This window comes from Mya arenaria, chromosome 10, assembly GCF_026914265.1.
Source record: "Mya arenaria isolate MELC-2E11 chromosome 10, ASM2691426v1".
Taxonomy (NCBI): Eukaryota; Metazoa; Mollusca; class Bivalvia; order Myida; family Myidae; genus Mya; species Mya arenaria.
The window spans coordinates 57,649,095-57,671,104 of record NC_069131.1 but is presented as its reverse complement, the minus strand read 5'-3'; the positions used below and the strand labels follow the sequence as shown (position 1 = coordinate 57,671,104).

The 22,010-nt window shown below is 35.2% G+C and overlaps 1 protein-coding gene across 2 annotated transcripts in view; it reads left to right on the top strand.

The window, feature by feature from the left end:
• The window catches only part of LOC128206975 (uncharacterized), a 49,576-nt gene extending 33,056 nt beyond the window's left edge, over nucleotides 1-16,520 (top strand). For both annotated transcript variants that reach the window (XM_052909739.1, XM_052909740.1), the window contains exons 2-3: nucleotides 9,550-9,632; nucleotides 9,865-16,520. In XM_052909739.1, the coding sequence (XP_052765699.1) occupies nucleotides 10,046-11,380 (1,335 nt within the window). In that variant the 5' untranslated portion in view covers nucleotides 9,550-9,632; nucleotides 9,865-10,045 and the 3' untranslated portion in view covers nucleotides 11,381-16,520. The remainder of the gene's footprint in view (nucleotides 1-9,549; nucleotides 9,633-9,864) is intronic.
• Nucleotides 16,521-22,010: the final 5,490 nt, after the last annotated feature.

Below are 22,010 nucleotides of genomic sequence, written 5' to 3'. Positions count from 1 at the left end.
ATAGTCAACGGAATAACAGCAAGAGCACTATTAGACACTGGAAGTTGTGTGAGCGTTATGTCAAAGGCGTTTTATAACAATTCTCTAAGCCACATTAAAATAGAGTCACTTAACGAGGTTTTAAATGTGGAATGCGCTATTGGTGAACACCTACCATATGAAGGTTGCATTGAAGTGGAGTTGGAAGTTAGACAAGGATTACAGTCAGCAGGATCACAGCCTTGTTTATTTCTGATATCCGTGGATACCCGTTACTCTGATAAAACTCCATTGATACTGGAGACTAACACCCTACACATCCTTCTTGACGAGTGCAAGTCAAATTTTAGAGACCAATTATTTCAAAGGGCCAAACTTCACATGCCATGGTACGTGTCCTTTAGGTGCATTGTGATGAGAGAACGTGAGCTGAAGCGATGCAAGAACCGAATAGCCATTATAAGATCTATGAATAAGAGAGTCATATTAAAGCCAAAAGAAAGTCTGGACATTTAATGCTACACAGATAGGGAAATGAACTACCATAACACCACTGCACTTATCCATGAAACAGAAGATACTTACCTCCCTGACTTTGTTGACATCACACCTGGAATTAAACATTATGAATTTAAGGAGAACAAACCAGTTACAGTTAATATCTCAAAGCTCACCACCAAAACAGTATCCATTGCCACAATATCCATTATTTGAGAATTACAACCTGTAACGATAAATGAGGATGTCCTTAACCATATTGAAAATATGTCCTCAAAGAAGTTCATATTGATGAAAACAACAAGCTTAATGAAGAGCGAAGAAGACAAATTGATGAATTGTTAGAGAAGCACCGTGATATATTTTCAACAGGAGAAACAGATATAGGCGTGTGTGATATGATAAAGCATGGCATTGATTTTCTTTCTGGATTTGAATCACCTTTTAAACAATGACATAGACGCATATCACCTGACATGATTAGCGAGGTTCGAAACTACATAGAGCAACATCTGGCTGCAGGCATCATACAGAAGTCGAAGTCACCATGGGCCTCCAATGTAGTTAGGAAGAAGAATGGCAAGCTTCGAATGTGCGTTGACTACAGACAGCTCCACAATCGATCAGTCAAGGACACCTATGCACTACCTCGTATTGAAGAGGTGTTCGACATCTTTCACGGCAGCCGGTTCTTTTTCACTATCGACATGAAGGCCGGCTATCATCAGGTGGAAATTGAAGAAAGCCACAAGGAGCATACAGCGATCACCGTAGGACCACTGGTCTTCTACGAATACGTCTAGATGCCATTTGGTATGTCCAACAGCCCTGCGAAGTATCAGCGGCTTATGGAGGGGTGCCTCTGACCCTCAACATGACAATTTGTGTCATATATCTTGACGATCTTATAGTATTTGCTGATACATACGAGGAACCCCTGAGACGATTGGGCATCGTATTGACAAGGCTGAAGGAATTTGGACTAAAGCTATCTCCAGAGAAGTGCTACTTTATCCAGGAGAAAGTTCATTTTCTTGGTCATGTTGTTAGCGAAGAAGGCACAGAGACTGACCCTGCCAAGATACTAAGGGTACAAAATTGACCAGTACCAAAGAAAGCAGATGAACTACGCTCATTCCTTGCCTTCACTGGATATTACAGGCGGTTCGTGAAGGACTTCAGCAAGGTTGTTAGACCACTATCTGATCTCATTCCGGGCACTGCGACGAAGAAATCCAAACAGAGTAAGACAAGAAAACCTGAAAAGGAATGGCAATGGACAGATACAGAGCAAGACATATTTATTAACTTGAAAGAAATACTAACACACCCATCGATCCTCGCCTACCCTGATTTAAGTAAACCATAGTCCATACCGATGCATCATTCAAGGGACTTGGAGCGATACTGTATCAGAAACAGACAAGCAGAAAAGGGTTAAATGTGTACGCGAGTCGATCACTTACAAAATCAGAAAAGAACTATCCGGCATACAAATTGGAATTTTTAGCATTGAAATAGGCAATAACTGAAAAATTCTCTGACTACCTGAAAATGAAACCATTCAAAGTACTTACCGACAACAATCCTCTAACTTATATACTTACCTCTGCAAAGCTGGATGCTACTGGTCAGCGCTTGGCATCTGCACTTGGACAATACGATTTTGTGATAAAATACAGGGCCGGGCTGAAGAATGCTGATGGCATGAGCAGATACCCCCATGTAGAATAAAAGACAGAAGATTAAAGAAAGATCAAGACAGGGCGGTCAAAGCAATATGTAATATTATTGCACCACCATATATGAAGACATTGCCGGCCATGAATATCAATATAGTTGATGCTACGGAAACGCCAGGTCAGACTGTGGCCCTGAAAGAACTGAGAGAAGTTATAAAGAAACAAAGGGAAAATCAATTGATAGAAAGATGGAGGTGAGCAGTTATTGATCAGTAATTGCCCAGATACAATCAAGGACGGAACGATATCACAATGAAACGTCATTTCAAGAATTTTACGATGAAGAGGGGAGTTTAATATAAACAGATGAAAGACCAAGAAAATTGTACTGAACAACTTGTGTTACCTGAGGTATACCGGAAAGAAGTTTTACAGGGGTTGCACAATGATGTTGGTCACCCACGACGAGAACGAACATTATCTTTACTCCGGGAAAGGTATTACTGGCCAGGTATGACCACTGACGTCGACAAGTAGATAGTAGATGTGACAGGTGTTTACGGAGGAAGACGCCAACTAACACCAGGGCACCATTAGTCTCCATTAGCTTTACATACCCATTGGAACTAGTATGTATGGAATTCCTGACCCCGAAGCTGTCGAAGGGTGGGATCACAAACATATTGGTAGGGACAGATCATTTCACCAAGTTTGCTCAGGCGATACTTTTGAAAAACCAGACTGCAAAGACAACTGCAGAAGCCCTATACAGCAACATTATTCTGCACTACGGCATACCAATAGTTCAACATTCCGATCAAGGGGCTAACTTCAAATATGAAATTGTTCAAGAGCTTTGTAGAATTACCAACAATATGAAATGCAGGACAACTCCGTACCACTCAATGGGCAACAGCCAGACAGAGCGTATGAATCGGACACTACTAGGAATGTTGGGGACGCTCGAGCCCGGCCAGAAACTCAATTGGAAGAGGTTCGTGGCACCTCTCGTGTATGCATATAATTGCAAGCCCCATGAAACAACGGGAATAACACCCTTTGAACTTAAGTTCGGGAGGAAACCAAAGTTACCGATTGATGCGGCGTTCGAGGTCGATACTGGTACGAGGGAGTATTTAGACGATATGCAAGAAAGAATTACCAAGACAAAAGAGATAGTTCAGGAACACACACAGAAGGCTCAGAATGAGCAAAAGCAGTATTATGACCGAAAGGCCAGAGCAGCAAAGATACAAGTCGGAGATAGGGTCCTTGTAAAGATACTTGCTTTGAAGGGAAACATAAGATTCAAGATCGATTTGAGGAAGAGATCTATGAATGAGGTTATAGAACAACCGAGGGTAGACATCCCAGTATTCAAAGTGAGAAATGATAAGACAAAGGAAGTGAAGACTCTGCACAGAAATCATTTAGTCCCATGGTGTGAGAGTGAATGAAGTACCTGAAGAAACATCAGCTAAGAAAGAGAATGATGTACAGGTAGAAGGACCATCAGATGGTGAGAAGGATGAAGAAGTAAAAGTAGCGAAGGATAAAGAAAAAGGTGTCGACACACATGAAGAATCGGAATCCGATTAAGAGTTGGGGTACTTTATGTAGCCACTACATCTAAGAATGGGGACGCTCGTTTATCTCAGATGTATAAGAGTAAAGAAACTATTGAAGTAGTTGAAGATGAAGGAGGAAATAGCGCTTCAGATAAACATAGAGTGGTTAAAGAAATCAGGCCTGATGTAGAAGAGAGTGGCGGAATTCCACCTCAGCGAAGTGATGTTGAAGCTGTACACGATGGTCAACGGCAGAATACTGGGGATGAAAGGCAAAATAGCCAAGAAGAACACAACGTAACTGTTACAGCTGATAATAGACAAGTGGAAGTACAACCAATAGAACCAAGAGTTTAAACAGATGTAAGAGAACCAAATGCTGACACCGACGAAAGAGTAAAGACAAGAGAAAAAGAAGTTGACATTATAGAGCAAGATGTAGATCTGAGAGAAGAAACTCGCTGTAAAGTGGTTAATGATGGTGGACGACATAGAAATAGAGAGAGAATAGAAGATAGATCTGAAGCAGTAGGTGTACGACCTTCTTAGACTGAGGAGAACAGAGATGATGAAGATGCACCGAGAAGATCATCCAGACAAAGAAGAGTGCCTGTGAGATATGATGCGTATCATATGAACAAGATGATACCAAGACCACATGATTCGAGACTGAAAGCGTTGACGGAGTTAGTAGAGTCTGGAATATTGAACAATATTGACACCATGATACAGAAGATAGTGGATTCAGTTAGGAAATAAATTATATTGCTGAAATTGATTTTAATGTATTCTATTGATTTAATTGAACTAAATAAACTGTTATAAATTTTTATTTAACCGAGTCAAGCGCGGACGCTTATTTTGAGGTGGGAAGAAAGCAGCAGGTTTTGGTATTTGAAATCCTGATTTAATAAAAGAAGCAGTAGGTAATTGATTTGAAATTTTGAAATTTGTGTTAAAAAAAATCATATAGTTATTGAAATGTTTTTAAATACTTGTATGATTACGTGGTCATACAGTTACTAGTAGTTACTATGAGTTTTAGGAGTAGTGATACTTTATACTAGAGTATTTACAGACTAGTTAATGGAATGTTGTTCGAAGTAGTACTTTGAGTTGTTTACATGTTGTGTAGAAGAATGACGAGACGTCATTTCTCAGGGCCGGGATTTATGTAGCCTTGTGAATATTTCAACATTCGTTTAGAGTGTTGTCTGCTGCATTTCTAATATTTTGTGTTGTCTGTTTCCCTTGATTGATATTTGATGTTGTTAGAATAGTATAATGACGTGAATGTGTGGATGCTGTCCTGATGCAACTCACAATGAATGTTTTAATATTCTCCACAATATAAATACACGTATACAGTTCTATGGAACACCAATAGAAATAAATCATACAAAGTTATCAAAATTGTCTTGTAGCACAAGTGTATAAGTATGGTAAATTTGTAACACAAATTCAATGTCTTTTTAAACTGTTCCTAATAAAAATATTTATTTGTAACACAAATTTATTGCCCTTGCCTTGGTGACACAAAGTATACAGTAATGTAAATGGAACACTATACAATTCGAAGTCTTAAATTAAAGTGACCCTTCAGGCTTTTATATCCAACATAGTATTGTTTTAAAAGGTTAAGAAATAACAGGAATCTTTGAAATGTCTCTCTCAGGCTTAGCTATCAAAACTTGTCTAGCTAAGCATGTTGCATAAAGATTATCTTGAACATAAAATAATAAAGGTGCTAAAATAATAGGAAACATGTGGACACAAGAAATAACAGTTAATTGAAGAATTAAGAACCATTATGAAACCCTTGAGATGTAAAAGGAAATGAATAAAATGTCTGAAATATTGCATATAATTTAAAGGTTCTATATTATAAAGAATATAAATGAATTCCTCATAAAATAACAATAATTTTCATACCAAATATCATATATTTTATACCAATAAAAGATTTACATCTGAACAGCAGAAGAGACAATATGTACATCTGACTTATGGGACAGAAACATTAAGAGATATTAAATAAAGATAACAAATATTACCAAGACAAATTGACACAAAATTGCTTCATAATAAAAGCAATCTGCAGGGTTTTGGCGCATTTTAGTTCTTTGGTTTAAACTGAGTTCTGGGGTTATTTCCATAGAACATTTCCATGTTAGGTATGTGGGTGATTTTCAAAATAATGAGGCAAAAGTGTGACATAGGGGTTGAAAATTCAAACCCAGTTTTCATGATTGTCACTTATTATACATGAAAGTAAATACTTCAAATTACACAGAAACAACTTTGGGAAAGTATCAGGAAATACAAATAAAAAAATATTTTGACCTTAAATCCAAATATTGCGAACATTTCTTATAATATGATTGATTTATAAAAGTGTCTTATGACAAGAACCTTGCATAAATCATATGCTTTTTCTGAATTATATAATCAGTAATTGGTACCTGTGTGTAGTCATGTGCATAATAACTCAGTTGTTTAAGAAAAAGAAAAAAAATCGACACATTTTTTCTAAATTTGAAACCAAAAATAAATTGTTACCTCACCTTATGTATCTTTATAGACCACATACCAAATTTCAAGAATGTATTGTAACTTACAATTGCCAAATTTTTCATTTCAAAATTGAACTATTTTTCGGTGCACAGGGGACACATATTGAAAGCCAATATAATATGCATTATTAGACACTTTTATGTTAATAAAATAATGATTTGTGATCAACTTAAGACATTTCTGTGTATATGATTGAGTGTATTCCTCAAAATTTCTTCAGTATCACATTTTTCACAACAATCTCCTCAAAATTCAACAGCATGTAATGATGCAAATGGAAAATAGTGGCTAAGAGAACAACTTACAGCAAACAATCACATATATAACATTTATTACTTCATATTGAGTCTAAAAATAAGAAAATATCATCAATGGTAATATAAAGTACTAGAATTCATACAGGTTTAATACTTTGTTATGTAATGGAATGGGTGCACAGGGGACAAATCATAATGCAAGCAATATTTTTTAATTATGTAATTGTTTTTGTAACTTTTCCTGGTAAACATTTTTACAACAAGAGGAACTGTACTTTCAGTAAAGCTTGAAACAATACTGTAAATGTTTGAAAGATTATATTAGAGCCCACAAAACTAAATTTCTAAACAATGGAATAAAATATGTCCACAGAGTGGAATCAAGTTTTTGGTCTCAATGCACCTGTTACCATTAAACACTTATGTGAACATGTCTATATTTAAAAGATGCCTCTTTGCCTTTGGCATCCTATTCAATAGAATAGTATCTTTTTTATTAGGCATTATTCAAGAATTAAATTCAAGAAAATTCTCAACTTTTGGTTTCCACAAGGATTTAAATTCACCTGACTTTGACATAGTTTTACTTTGGTCCATTTTTAGGCGCTCAAATTCTCAAAGACTTTTCTTGCAACTCCACATATTTTTAGCATTGCTTGTGTATACTTGCTGCCTTTTTGTATGCCCGAAGGGTCGTATTATGTTATGGCCTCCATCGTCTATCCGTCCGTTAGCAATTCCGTGTCCAGGCCATAACTTGGTAACTAATAAAGCGATTTTCAAATAACTTCATACAAATCATCACTACATTAAAAGGATGTGTCGCGCGCAATTTCCAGGTCCATACCTCAAAGACTAGAATCACCATGGGGGTGCGTTAGGAAATCCGTGTCCGGGCCACAACTTGGTCACTAATAAAGTCATTTTCAAATAACTTTATACAAAGCATCATTACATTAAAAGGATGTGTCGCGCGCAATTTCCAGGTCCATACCTCAAACACTAGAATCACCATGGGGGGACGTTAGCAATTCCATGTCCAGGCCATAACCGGGTTACTACTAAAGCAATTTTCAAATAACTTTATACAAATCATCTCTACATTAAAAGGATTTGTCAAGCATGCTTTCCAGGTCCGTACCTCAGAGGCTAATTTCACTGGTGGGCGTTTAAGCCTTTGTTGTAAACACTTCACACCTAGTAAGCAGTATACTAGCATAACCTTAATGTTTATTAAAGACCTCAAGCCGAATCTTCTTCGGGCATATAATGCTCCGTTTCGCGGTGCTCTTGTTATTTTTTTCCTGATTAAGTTGGTATGCCTACTTATCTTATGACTATGACTGACAGACATCACCAATTGTGTAATTTTCTACAACATGACTTATTTTAAGACCTTCACTTTGGTGTGGCATTCTTTACCAGACGGTTAATTGTAGAGGCCCATGCCATGGAATCCCTCCGAAGGGGTTGTTTTGCATGTTGTGCTTTTTCTGAACTGATGCTGCTTCAACTGTATTCATACCTTCTCATTTTAACCTTTCTCCTTTTATTCTGTCCATCATTTTCTGGACTTTTGTTGTTTCCTCATTTCGCTTCATTTGATTTCTTCTCTGCCCCTGCTTCTTTAGTTTCTCTTTTTCTTTTATTTGTAAATCATACATAGGATCTATTCGTCCTCTTTCTTAGCGTTTGAGCAATACCTGGCAAATTCTGCTCTTTTTCTCAGTATCTCGATCTCTGTCATACATTTTCTGCAACTTTTGATCTTTCCTACAAGTCATTCTCTGCGCTTCCTAGACTTCATTGTGTTAATGTTTTCAACAGTCTTTTCTTCATTTGTTTTCATATTTTCTATGTGATCTCTTTTAAAAAGGAGCTTAACTACAAGGTTTTCCACTAGGGTACTTTTTTCCTGTACAAAATTATAATCTGGTATATTTGCTATCCATATGAAAAACATTGTCCCCTGGGCACTGAATTGAGCATATAATACCTTGCACTTATAAAAGCATTACATGAATAATTTCAATTTGATTTGATGTTTTTAATTGTCATGATAAAATCAAAATAGAATATTTAAACAAAATATGTTATCTTATGTGCCTCAATACTGAATCTGTATTAAAATTAATTTGATAAACCTTTAAAACTCAACATTTAATGGCTTTATAATTACATAATAAAAAGAAGTATTTGTAACACACTTACCATCAAGTTGCTAAACTATCAAGTGATGCCTAAATATAACATACACATTTCTCAGAATGTGCAAATAGCACCATATTTGTTAGTTTATGACATTTTATTGAAATCTGCTAAAACAGGGTGCACAGGGGACATCTCTGTATGTGAGAGGCTGAAAACTGTTTTTGCATCTGTTGCAACTTTCTTTTCTGAAAACAAATACAGCAGAATATCATTTTATTGAAGAAATTATAGAAATCTGACAACTAACAACCAAAAAGGTGCACAGGGGACATTTTGGGGTTATAAGTCATGCATCTGAGTTACGGACAAAATAATGTATGAAATAATAAAACTATTTCAGTTTCAAAAAATAAAACACATTTGAATAAAGGTCTTCATGTAAAATGTCACACTTTTTGGGGTGCACAGGGGACAAATTTAGCAACATATTCTTACATAACTTTGCAACATTTTTGCTGATTGAGCCATTCATTTGAAACTCAACAATTTTCTTAACAATATTGATTGGCCCATAATGTGCCTGAAAACACTTCCCAAAAGTGAAAGGATTAAAAGTTAGGAGAGATAAAAGAAAAAGCCTCATTATTTTGAAAACCACCCATGTATTAAATGAATTCTAGGGAGTTATTCTTTTAATTGCAGTATGTTATATTGGTTGTGCATTCTGTATTTTTGGAAGGTTTGGTAAATTCTGTTTCTTTATCAGTTTTTTTCAAGATAGCAGCTCTTTTTAAGTAACCCTTTGCATGACTGTTCCACTGTTTGCATACTTGTTTACAGATGCAACCAGTGTCCTTAGTTATCACAGATGTGAGTTGAGAGATACAGAGGTTGCCAGTGACAACAACCAGTTCCATAAACTTGTAAGTGTACTGTATGTAGCTGCAAATGTCATGTATGTCTTGTTATTGTTGTCATGTGTTTTAAAAAGTTTACCTTTCTATTGAATGTCATTTATCTCAGTAGTTGTTTGGAAATACGGGCCACTAAGCACTTTACGATATTGTATGAGATAAATCTATTTTTTAACAGTTAATGTATAATAACTAAATGTGATGTTGCATTTAACTTAATACTGTTTATGTTTTATTTCAGTGTGTAGATTCATCTGTATTGAATCCTTATCGAATCCTTCTAATACGTGAAAACTAAACAAAGCAGTCTAAACCGCACACTAATTGGACAATTACCACGGTTTGTTCTTGCCGCGTGTGTGTGTGTGTTTGTGTGTGTGTTTGTATTGGTAAAAACCTCTTTGTTTCGTTAACCGTTCGCGATGGCTGATTTCTTCAATGAAGACACGCCTCATGGATGGCTTAAACGAGTGATATATAAGAAATATCTTCAGGCGTATGTAGCAAAGATATTAAATTTTAATTTGAACGTTGTGCTAATTGATGGATTCGCTGGTGAAGGGAGATATGGGAGTGAATGGAGAAATGAAATAGAAAGCTATGGCTCTCCATTGATTATGATCATGGTAGTCTTGCAGTTTTACTGCAATTTTATCGACAGAAAAAATCAACAAACGATTGGAAGCACATGGACAAATCTCCATGAAACTGCTATCCGTCGATTTATGGAAGAACTTACCGAAGAGGGTGAAGAGGTCCGACGGCCAGAGTTAGTTGGCATTGGAAAAACTTATATTTACCTCGTAGAGAATAAACCGAAAAACTTTAAAGCCTTGAGAAGGAATATACAATTGTACCTGGGTTCATTTTTCCGTTCAGACGTGGAATTAGAAACCTCCGAACGCGACAAAAGTGTCGTCATACAGGTGAGGCATCCCCAGTTTCCTATTACAATAAGTATTTCAAGGGTAACGTTCGATGAATTCCAGCGTGAAAGATTTCATAATTCAAAGACATTGACTATTCTTGATCCTTTCGGTTACAGCCATACCCCAATGCAACATGTGCAGGAATTTGTTGACCAAACAAGTGAAGTTCTGATTTCGTTTATGAGCGGATTCGTAAATAGATTTTGTCGAAAAAATCCAGGGTCTGTTGCAGAACTGTATGGCATTGACAGGCCAAGCGGAAATCTTGAAGAGTTTCTGAGAATCGTAAGAGACAACGCAAAAGGTAGTACAGCCGAAAATCCGAAATCCTGCACCAAGAGTTATATAGAGCACATGAAAAGGCGCACTGGATCGGCGTATGCTCAGTTTTATGAGATGAGAGGGAAACGAAATAATGTCATATACCATCTTATTCACTTTGCGAATCACGATAAGGCGTTAGAGGCAATGAAAGAAACGTTAAACACCTGTACTCAGTATGAAGGAGTGTTCAAAATGACGGACTATAAAGTACTGGTTGAGGGAATTCCGCTCGAACTTGGAAATGCGCAAAACGAAGAGGAGCTTGCAAGAACAATATTTGGAGAATATTGTGGAAAGACCGTGAAGCTTGTGGATGTAAAGAACTTTGTTTTCGAGCACACGCCGTTTGTTTTTAGAAAGAACGCACTGAAACTGTTGGAAAAACAGACCGATCCAAAGATAATAAATGTTGTTGATTCGAGAAATAGCACGGAAAAACGTCGCAAATGGACTTACCCTGACTGGGGTGACTGGAAACTAACATTTCGTGGCAGTGATACATGATTATGGTGAAGTGATTAATAAATATAGTTGGACATAGCATTGTATGAGGCATGTAAGATGATACGAACGTACTTTTGTGGCACACTCAGACCCTCATATTTCACAAGCAATTATTGTTCTTTTTGAATATAATTTAACATAATATGACACTGTTTTGCAAATAATCATAGTGTAACTATTGGAAATATTATTCCATGTGGAAATGTGTAAATTGGTTGCGAGTAGCCTTTTTCCGTCTTATCCTAAGGGTCATTTATTTCTACTTAATTTTGTCGGACACTGCTTTGGTCAACCTTATGTTATTTTGTGATTAAGTTGAGTCTTGGATTGTTCAACAGAAGTCAGTTACATTGGTTGTCAATTTGGACTGCTCTTAAGTGAAAAACCAGGCTAGTGTCTATATGAAACATATCGTAAAAGCCCTGTAACCATAAGTATAAATACTTATTTCAAACCATTAGATGGCATTTCTAAGGAAGAAACATTACAACGCATTCAATCGTGCCTTCGAGACATAATATCATGGATGAATCTAAACATGCTCAAACTTAACACTGATAAAACAGAAGTCATCATGTTCTCATCTCCTCATAACTCCAAACACATCGAAGATCTATCGGTAACCGTCGGTGACTCGAAAGTTAAACAGTCTGTTAATGTAAAACATTTAGGTGCCATCTTTGATTCAAACATGAACATGGAAGATCACGTTAATTCAGTATACAGATCATGTTATTTACATCTTAGACAAATAGGCAGAATTCAGAAATATCTGACAATTGATGCATCTAAACAACTTGTGACTTCATTGGTTATCTCGCGCCTAGATTAATGCAATGCACTACTGTATGGAGTTTCTCTAACATTAGTCAACAAACTGCAGATCGTTCAAAACACAGCTGCCCGCATCATCACCAGAACCATGCGATACGATCATATCACACCTGTACTTAAAGAACTACATTGGCTTCTAGTGCAATACAGAATTCAGTTTAAAATTTTAACGCATACCTACAAAGCTTTTAACGGAAAATCACCAGAATATTTGGAAGAAATGCTATGTGTTTACAAACCACGAAGAAATCTGCGATCTCAAAACAAAGCACTTACTTTAGTGATACCAAAAGGTAAAACTGTAACCTACGGCGACCGACGTTTTGAATATGCAGCTCCGAAACTGTGGAACGACCTACCATCCGGTGTGAGAGACTCAAGTTCATTGTGTTCTTTCAAACGTGCACTTAAAACACACTATTTCAAACAGGCGTATGTGTAGCATTTTTACCAGGAATGATCTGTGACAGTGATTCACGAAGACTGTGTGACCATTATGTGATTTTAAACATAATTTTACAACCTGTTTTAATTATACCATGATCTTTTAGTACAGTTACCTATCCTATACATAACTGTTTTAGACTATTGATACAATATATAAATGTAATTTAGATGTCAGGCGTAAATTATATTAATATCATTTTTAAATTTGTTCAAAGTTTCGCTAGACTATTTTTTATCGTATGATATTGATATTTATTGTTTTTAATTCAGACGACCAGTTAAATACCACATTTCATTTTATTGTGTTTCATATTTTTTGGTATGTTGTACATTTATTGTTCAAAAGCTGTCTAGTAGTTAGCTATCAGATTATATAGTTGTAAAGCGCCTTTGAACGTGTATATGAAAAGGGCGCTATATACGTTTGGTAAATAATAATAATAATAATAATAATAATAATAATAATAATAATAAATAGCGTTGTAATTCACCCACAATGCATTGTGCAAACAGACTTAGACGTACACTTACAAAGGACCTCTGATTAAGAAATTATTATTATTTTCGTCTCTCTATGTTTCTTGCTTGTTCATGAGTTACGACAGCTGTAACACTTATTGTAACATTTATTTTTGCATAAAAAACACATATAGATTCATCATTAAATACTTCAAAACGGATGCAGGAAATTCAAAGGTATTTTCATAAAAGCGTATTTTCCAGAGCACCTTCAATTACTTGCATTTCAATTTGGGCAAGTTTTTGAACCAGGTGCTACGAGATGTTTTTGTGTATTGATTATTGTTTTTTTATTTCATCTTTTATTCCTTTATTGGAATAGAATAATAGAAATAAGTATTCAGTGCATTGTACAACGCATTAATGATAATAACCGCAAACAAAGAACATATACAAAAATACATAAAGTATATGCTTTATCTTACAATATTATTACATTAACATCGTCATCATTGTGTTACAACTTTGTGCCTTATAACATGTAATATATATTGCTGTATATACTGTATATATCACCGTTTGTTTGTTTAATATGTTTAAATCACTTTGGGTGGTGATAAAGAGAATGATAATACTCAGACATGGTATTATAATGCAGTTATGATGTATATTATGTAAATATTTATTAATGTTTGGATGTCGTAATAATGTTATATTTCAAGTGTTTTACTAACATATTTGCCTAGATGTTTTTTTTGTATTTTGAAAAAAAAATCAGCTTAATTTACCCACTTTGCAAGAGTGATTGTGTAGAAATTTTATCCCAAAATAATAACAAAAAAATATCCACGGAAACTGTGTATAAACTTTATACTCTCATTATTCAACAAATATTCGCGGGAACAGTGTATACTATTTTTACCTTCAGATATGAACATATATCCAATGTGACTGTTTATAAACTTGATACATTCAGAAGCAAAAAAATATCCGTGATACTGTGATTATATTCAATAATCATATGTCAGGTGGTGATTTCAGAGGCGAGGAAGAATATAATGATTTTATAGGGGAATTTGATTCTGGTTTAGACCATAACTCTACTTTCGAGTCATTAGATGTGCCTATTTCAGATGATGAAATTTTGAAAGCTATCAAGAAGTTAGGTTCGAATAAGGCACCCTCTATTGGCAACGTTTTATATGAGTATTTTAAGGTATAAGTACCACACATTATTAGACCATTGAATTCCTTTTTTAATCATATATTGAACACGAAATCGTTCCCTCGATCATGGGCAGCTGGTGTTGTTATTCCAATCTACAAAAAGGGAAACCAATCAGACCCTAACAATTACAGGGGGATAACTCTTACTAGCTGTTTTTCAAAATTATTTACTATCGTACTAAATGAAAGGCTAAAATTGTGGGCTGAAGAAAATAGTATTTTCACAGATGCTCAGTTTGGTTTTAAAAATAAGTATAGTACTGTTGATCATGTCTTTATTTTGCACTCGTTGATTCAAAAACAGTTTGAAAGAAAAAAGAAGCTGTTTTGCTGTTTTATTGATTATAAAAAAAGCTTATGATTACATTGATAGAAGTAGGCTTTGGTATAAGTTTATAAAATTGGGAATCGACGGTAAAATTTTGTCCATTGTTCGATCTATGTATAGCGAGGTGAAACTTTGTGAAAAACACCTGGGAACATTGTCAGATTTTTTCAACAGTAACCTTGACTTATTTCAAGGGGAGATAACCTCTCCGATATTTTTCTCACTTTTCTTGAACGATATTGAAATGCATTTGTAAGAAAATATAAATGACGGCATTACTGTCGACCAAATTTCAATATATCTACTGTTATTTGCAGACGATGCTGTTATTGATTCAGAGACAAATGATGATTTGCTGAACTCTTTAAATAGTTTATATTCATATTGTCGCAAATGGAACCTCACGGTTAACATTGATAAAACTAAGGTTATGGTGTTTAGGAAAGGTGGTAGGTTGGGCAATAATGATAAATGGTTGTATAATAATCAGGAAGTTGAAATTGTTGGTTCTTTTAATTATCTAGGTGTTGTTTTTACCAGTGGCGGTTCTTTTATTCAAGCTGCAAAAACACTTGCAGGAAAGGGGTTGCGATCACTGCACGCACTTATGGGGCTGGTTCGTAATATTAAAGTTCCAATTAATATCATGTTTAATCTCTTCGACTCCTATGTGTTATCTGTTTTAAACTACGGCTCTGAAGAGTGGGGTTATATGAATGCGGAAGTCTCAGAGAGAGTACATAAGAAATTTTGTAAATGGGTGTTAAATGTTAAACAATCCACTAACACTTTGGCCTTGTATGGAGAGTTGGGTAGGTTCCCATTGTACATAGAACGTCATATTAGAATGGTGAAATCATTTTTAAAGCTCCACTCAGTAAAGCAAGAAAACTGTATTTTAAATGCTATATTACTTGATCAAATTTATAATGTAGATAACAACGTGTCCACCAAGAGCTGGGTGTCAAGAGTTCGTGACATCCTTTGATCATCTGGTCTTAATGAAGTATGGCTTTATCCTGGTTCTGTGAAAATTGAATGTTTTGTGCCTGTGCTTCGGAGTAGACTTCGAGATATTTATATTAGTAATTGGAGATCTGGGCTAGATTTATCCTCTGCTCTAGATGTATACCGTGTAATTAAAACTAGTTTGGAACAATCAGCGTATATCAGTCTGGTAGAAAATACAAAATATAAAAATGCTTTGGCTAAATTACGTCTTTCTTCGCATAAATTAAATATAGAGATAGGCCGACATAATAAAATCCCTAGACATGAAAGAAAACGTACATTGTGTATTTTAAATGATATTGAGGACGAATTCCATTTTGTTCTTAAATGCCCTGTGTATGCAGACCTTAGACGCCAGTATATTCCTAAGTACTTTTATACTCATATTAGTTTGATGAAATATATATTTTATTGATGTAAAGTAGTAATAAAATACTCATTAGAAAATTAGTAATGTATTGTGATAAGGCGTTCAAACTTCGTGATTCGTTGATATAAAGTATGTGTCATGGATGTTTTCTATCTTATTTTGATAGGGTAAAAACTCATATTGGGTTGGTGTATTTTCCCTATGTTTTGTTATTTCGGTACATGTTTGCATCATTTTCCTGGTCCTTACGATGTAATCAAATATACTTACATTACCCACTATACGCAGTCATATGCGGCTATATACATAACCAATGCATGATTACTGTTTGATCAATCTTAAATAATGTCCGACAGTATGTAATATTCAATTAAAAATTATATCATATAATATTAATTCATTCTCACATTATATCCCAGAAACAATCAAATCAAATGTATTAGCGGATAATATGCTATGTGTTAAAATTGTTGAATGCCATATACATAATATATATATATATATATATATATATATATATATATATATATATATATATATATATATATGTGTGTGCGCGTGCGTGCGTGCGTGCGTGTGTGTGTATTTTTTGTTTGTATATGCTATTATGACGATAAGCTTGTTATGCTTAAGTCTAATAAATATTCTGTTCTGTTCTGTTCTGTATATTTATACCTTATCAATTAAACAATTATCCAAAGAAACTCTGTTTAATTCCATACTTTTATAAAATATCAAATATCCATTGACACTGTGTATAACTTAATACCATAATGAATGAACAATTGCCCACAAGAACTGTGGGTAATGTGTCAGAAATTAACAATTATCCATTAAGGTTGTTTATAAACTTTATACTCTCATAAATGAATGAGTATCCATTGAAATTATGTATCAATTGTATACCCGTTTGAATAAACAATTATTTATTAAACTTCATTAAAAACAAAGCAGTGTTGCGACTTGTTGTCTTTTTTATCGAATCCTTGGAACCCTATCAAACAGAGAACGCTGAATTTAGAATACATAAACGTGTACAGTTTGTTTTCAATTTCAACAAGGCAACATGCCTTGGACTCTACAAATAAATAAGTAAGGCACATCTAAACTTTTTATACGCGTACCAGCAAGAAGTCTTTTAGAAACTAACTACAATTAAGTGTTTGTGAACATCGGTTGTGACCCGTGGTGAGTCATGTGGGAACTCTTTTAATGCACCAGTCAATTGTTACCACGTCCCCCCACCCGGTCCAAGGAATTGCGGGGATTTTCGGTCCAGCCATTCTCGGGTGATATCCCCACCCTGCGGGAACAAACTGGTAAAATCCCAGGATACCGGGGTAAGGCACATTCCCCGCTATTTTCGGTGCGAAAACAAAACCACTGCATTCACTCGGCACTGGGGGGGGGGGGGGGCGTGGAATGTAAAAACTTGGCCTATTTTCCCCGCTATCCCCGGTATATCCCCGCACTTTTGAGACCGTGGTAAAAAATGACTGGGGCAAAAGTCGCATGATAACTCACCCTGTGGTAACAAAACAGATGTGGCAATATAAAGAACAATGATCATAGCAAAGTGGCGGATCTATGGTCTACTGATAACACACTTGACTGTCAATCCAGGGATCGCAGGTTAGATTCCCTACCGCGCCACTTAATAAATACGTATCGGACTTTAAATTAAGGTCCCGTATGACATTGCTATACTTAAAAATAAGGTTAGCTCTAACCAGGGTTACATTCTGTCTGTGCACTATGCTCTTAAAAACATAAAACGACTAACAATCTTATTAGAACACTCGCCTAAGCTTACACACCACCACTGTCGTAGCAATAAACCAATGCCGGTATTATCCTCAAGACTGCCTGCAATGCTACTATCCGATTGGTCAGATTTTTAGCTCTTAGTTTATGCGATGGTAATGTGTACGTCGTATGTGCGTGCGTTAGTGCGTCTGTAAACAGTTACTTGTGAACACGATACAGTCTTCAGTTTTGATTGTATCTCGATGAAACTTGTACAGTATTTAGATATCTATCCTTTCGAAAACTAGCCAGATCCGCCCATGCATGACTACATTATGGCCATTGGAAGTATAAAAAATGCTCTTTTTAGCCGAATCTTCATGTATAGCCAAGTCCAGAATTAAAGAGAGACAACTTGTTTTTCGGTTGTGCAGTTGATTTTATGTTGTACTCTCCATTGCCCTTGTAGAAAGAGATCAAAATTAGTTTAAAGGGGTTGATTGATTTTAGCTCTATTAACCCAAGGCCATTTTAGCTCTATTGGCCAACGACCAGAAGTGTCTGTCGTTCGTCCATCCATCTAAACACAATAGCGTGTAAATGTTTGTTCAAATTATGCCTCTTTGGTCATTTCTGGCCACGCCCTTGGGTTCACAGGTTTGGTATACTTAAATTGGGAAATGGTTGAATGGTCCGCTACCATGGTTGTTCAAATTATGCCCTTGGGGTCAAAACTGGCCCTGTCCCGGGGCCACAAGTTTTCTAGAGACTTATATAAGTAAAACTTTTAAAATATTTTTGTTTAAACCACAAGGCGCATACCTTTGTTATTGTTGTGGATCATCATATGATACCATCCAGCAAAACAGTTGAAGTTATGCCCCCGGTGCCAAAGCTGGGGGCCTTTCGACCTCCTTTTTTTATTTTTAAAGCTACAGCAATGTAACTTGGACAATGTGTACAGTTTTGCATTAATGTTGTCCTCGGATTACCTTGACTGTGACCTTTCGACCTACTTTTCAATTTTGAAGCTACAGCAATGCAATTTGGACCATATGTACAGTTTTGCAAACGAGCATCAATGTTGTCCTCGGATGACCTTGATTGTGACCTTTTGACCTACTTTCTTTTGAAGCTATAGCAGTGACATTTTGACCATGAGTACAGTTTTATTAACAAATATTTTTTTCCTTGGATGACCCTGACTTGGCACATATTAAAACAGTTCACGCATTTAATCCGCTTACAACACGTTCTATCCTCAGATGTTGAACGCACAACGTTTTCAGCTAACTTAAACACAAAACGCGAACTGTATGTTTCTTACCTATTACCCATACATGCATGCTCTGGATTGAAAATGACCACAAGAGCCATGTCAGTAGAGCATAGGCCTTCATGGGCCTCTTGTTTTTCGAACCTATCTAAAAACAGAAAAGATTGTTTGATATTTGGTATTATCCGGTAGTATCCGGCTTAAGGGTTATTCCGAAAAAGCATACATTAAAATTATTGTTAGTGTTATTTTTTCACTTCTTTCGCTAAAAAAACAGTGTGTGTATACCTGGCCCCAATTTCTCGATACTTCTTAAGCTTAACAGGCTTAAGTCGCTTATTTTAATTAGCCAAAATACATACTGAAAATGGATTTTGATAATTCAAAAATGGTTTATTCTGATAATCATACAGATTATTCCTACATAATTTCTTAATATTATTGTAGAAGTAAATTTAACACATTTTATAGAACAACAAAAATAGTGAGATTAGCTTAATCCTGTTATAAGGGACTTAAGAAGTTTCGAGAAATTGGGGCCACGTGATTAATTAGGACATACGTGCTTCATCGGAAGGAAACATTTTGTTCGAATGAAGACTTAAAACATAGATAAAATTTCTTTTATTACACCATTTTAAAGCTGCACTCTCATAGATTGAAGGTTTTGACAACTTATTTTAATTTTTGTCTTGGAATGAGCCAATTTTTGCGAAAATGCATAGATGCCAGAACTTATATAAGACTGCTGACAAAAAACAAGATCGCGGATTTTTATATTTATGTTCAAAATTTTATGTTTTGTGCATTTTTCTTAAACCGTTAGTAACAGTTTAAGCCATAAAACATTAATTTTCGAACGGAAATATGAAAATCTGCGATCTGGTCTTTTGTCAGCATTCTTTGTCATTGGTTTGCAGATATTTATGCAAAAAAATGCTCTTTCCAATACAAAAAATAAAAAGTTGTAAAAACTGAAAATCTGAGAGTGCAGCTTTATAAGAAATAAAGGGCGGTCTATTGCGTTTAAAAAGCCCCGCCTTCGTTTTATTATCGGAGTTTGATAAAGTGATTAGTTTCATCAAACAAACCCGTTTCCCAAGTAATGTTTTGACAGTGCGCCGTCATATCAGACGGCCATTTTGTGAAAGGTTTTGTCGAAGTGTTTTAAGAAACTAAACTCTCAATCTAACTCTAGTTAAAGACCGAAGGCGGGGCTCGGTAAGCGACGTAGACTGCTGTTGTAAATGCTCCATTTTAAATGATGAAAAAACAGTAAAGTTATCTTTGTTAAAAGTAGTCTTCATTCAAAGCAAAATGTTGCCCTCCGACGTGGCATTTATGACGCAATTTATCACGTGGTATTAACACACTGATATAAACCCCTGTCAAATGATCACACAATCTTAGGGGGAAACCAGGCAGCCATTCTTTACATCGTTGAACATCTTAATAAAAGCAAGATCACAATGGGATCAAGACAAATCGGCCCCTTACCAAATCGGCCTACTACCAAATCGGCCCCTAAGACGTTTCGGCCCTGCCATTTCGTCCCCTTAATTAAAATGACTCGAGACGTTTCGACCCCTTAGTGATTTTCAACAGAGACATTTCGGCCCCTTAATTTTATTTTATTTTTTATCTTGAGTATAAAGTAAAACATTGTAGGTCTTCTTATAAATGTAAATGAGATCTGTAAATAAGTTGTAAATAGCATATTTAAATTTACAAATAGACAAATATGCATGAAAAACAATGATATGACTGATTTAAAAAATACCCTGATTTTTAATATAAAATGTTAGAAAATCTAAGAAATTTTATTTCTTTTAACTGTTAATTATTAATTGATCATTAAAGACTTCAAAGAAAAATTGTCTTTGAACCATGCGTTCTTTGCAAGGCAAACTGTGGGTGTGAAAAAGACATTCAAAAACGTGTGAATGAATAATTGTCTTTAATTTGTTAATGTTATTTACAGTTGATTGGTATCATTCTGTAAGTGTGAGAATTAGCGGTTGGGAAAGTCGGAACAATCCTTGTAGACGTATTTTTAAGCTTGTAAACACAAAGTGTCACAATACCAACGCCTGATACCTCTGTGGAATGACAATTCGCCATAAGACCGTCTGTCTAAAAACACCTTTTAAGCCAGTATGGTTTTGCATACGTATTCAAATATAAGATTAATAATAGTTTTTTTCATCCTTACCTGATTTGAATATAAATTACTGAATTTCATAAAATGTATAACTTTCTTTCCATGTGTTTGTTTTTTATTATTTAATTGTAGTTAATAAGAAGATGTACTGTATAATAGTTCTTATAAAATATCTGTTCTCTTCTGTTCATAAATCATTATCCATCAATATCCATCTTAAAAGGCATCTGGTGTTTGGTCAAGACTGATGTTAGACAATGGACATGTCATTATACATATTATTAGTAACATAGTTGTGTATAATATTTAAAGATTATTTAAAAAAAAATAAGGTAAACATTTCTTCTTCAACTCTATTTCGTTTTATAAAAATATCTCGTAAAGAAATCTTTACATGTTTTCAAGTGTACAGATATTTTCTTTAAATCTATTTTTATCTATACCTTTGTATGCATGTATACAGTATAGCTTTGTCTATTAAAATAAAAATATATGTTTTTGTCTTATATTTAGAAATAAAAAATAAAATAAAAATAAGGGCCGAAACGTCTCGGTAATCAGGGGCCGAAACGTCTACGTGATGGGGACGATTTGGTAAGGGGCCGAAAAGGTAACCGTTTGAACTAGGGGCCGATTTGGTAAGGGGCCGATTTGTCTGGTAGCCATCACAATGCCACTCAAGATCAAATATTTTAGGTAATTGGAATCAATATATTATAACATTTAATAACAAAAGTAACGGTTTACCCCAAATCAATTGCTTAGGTAGGG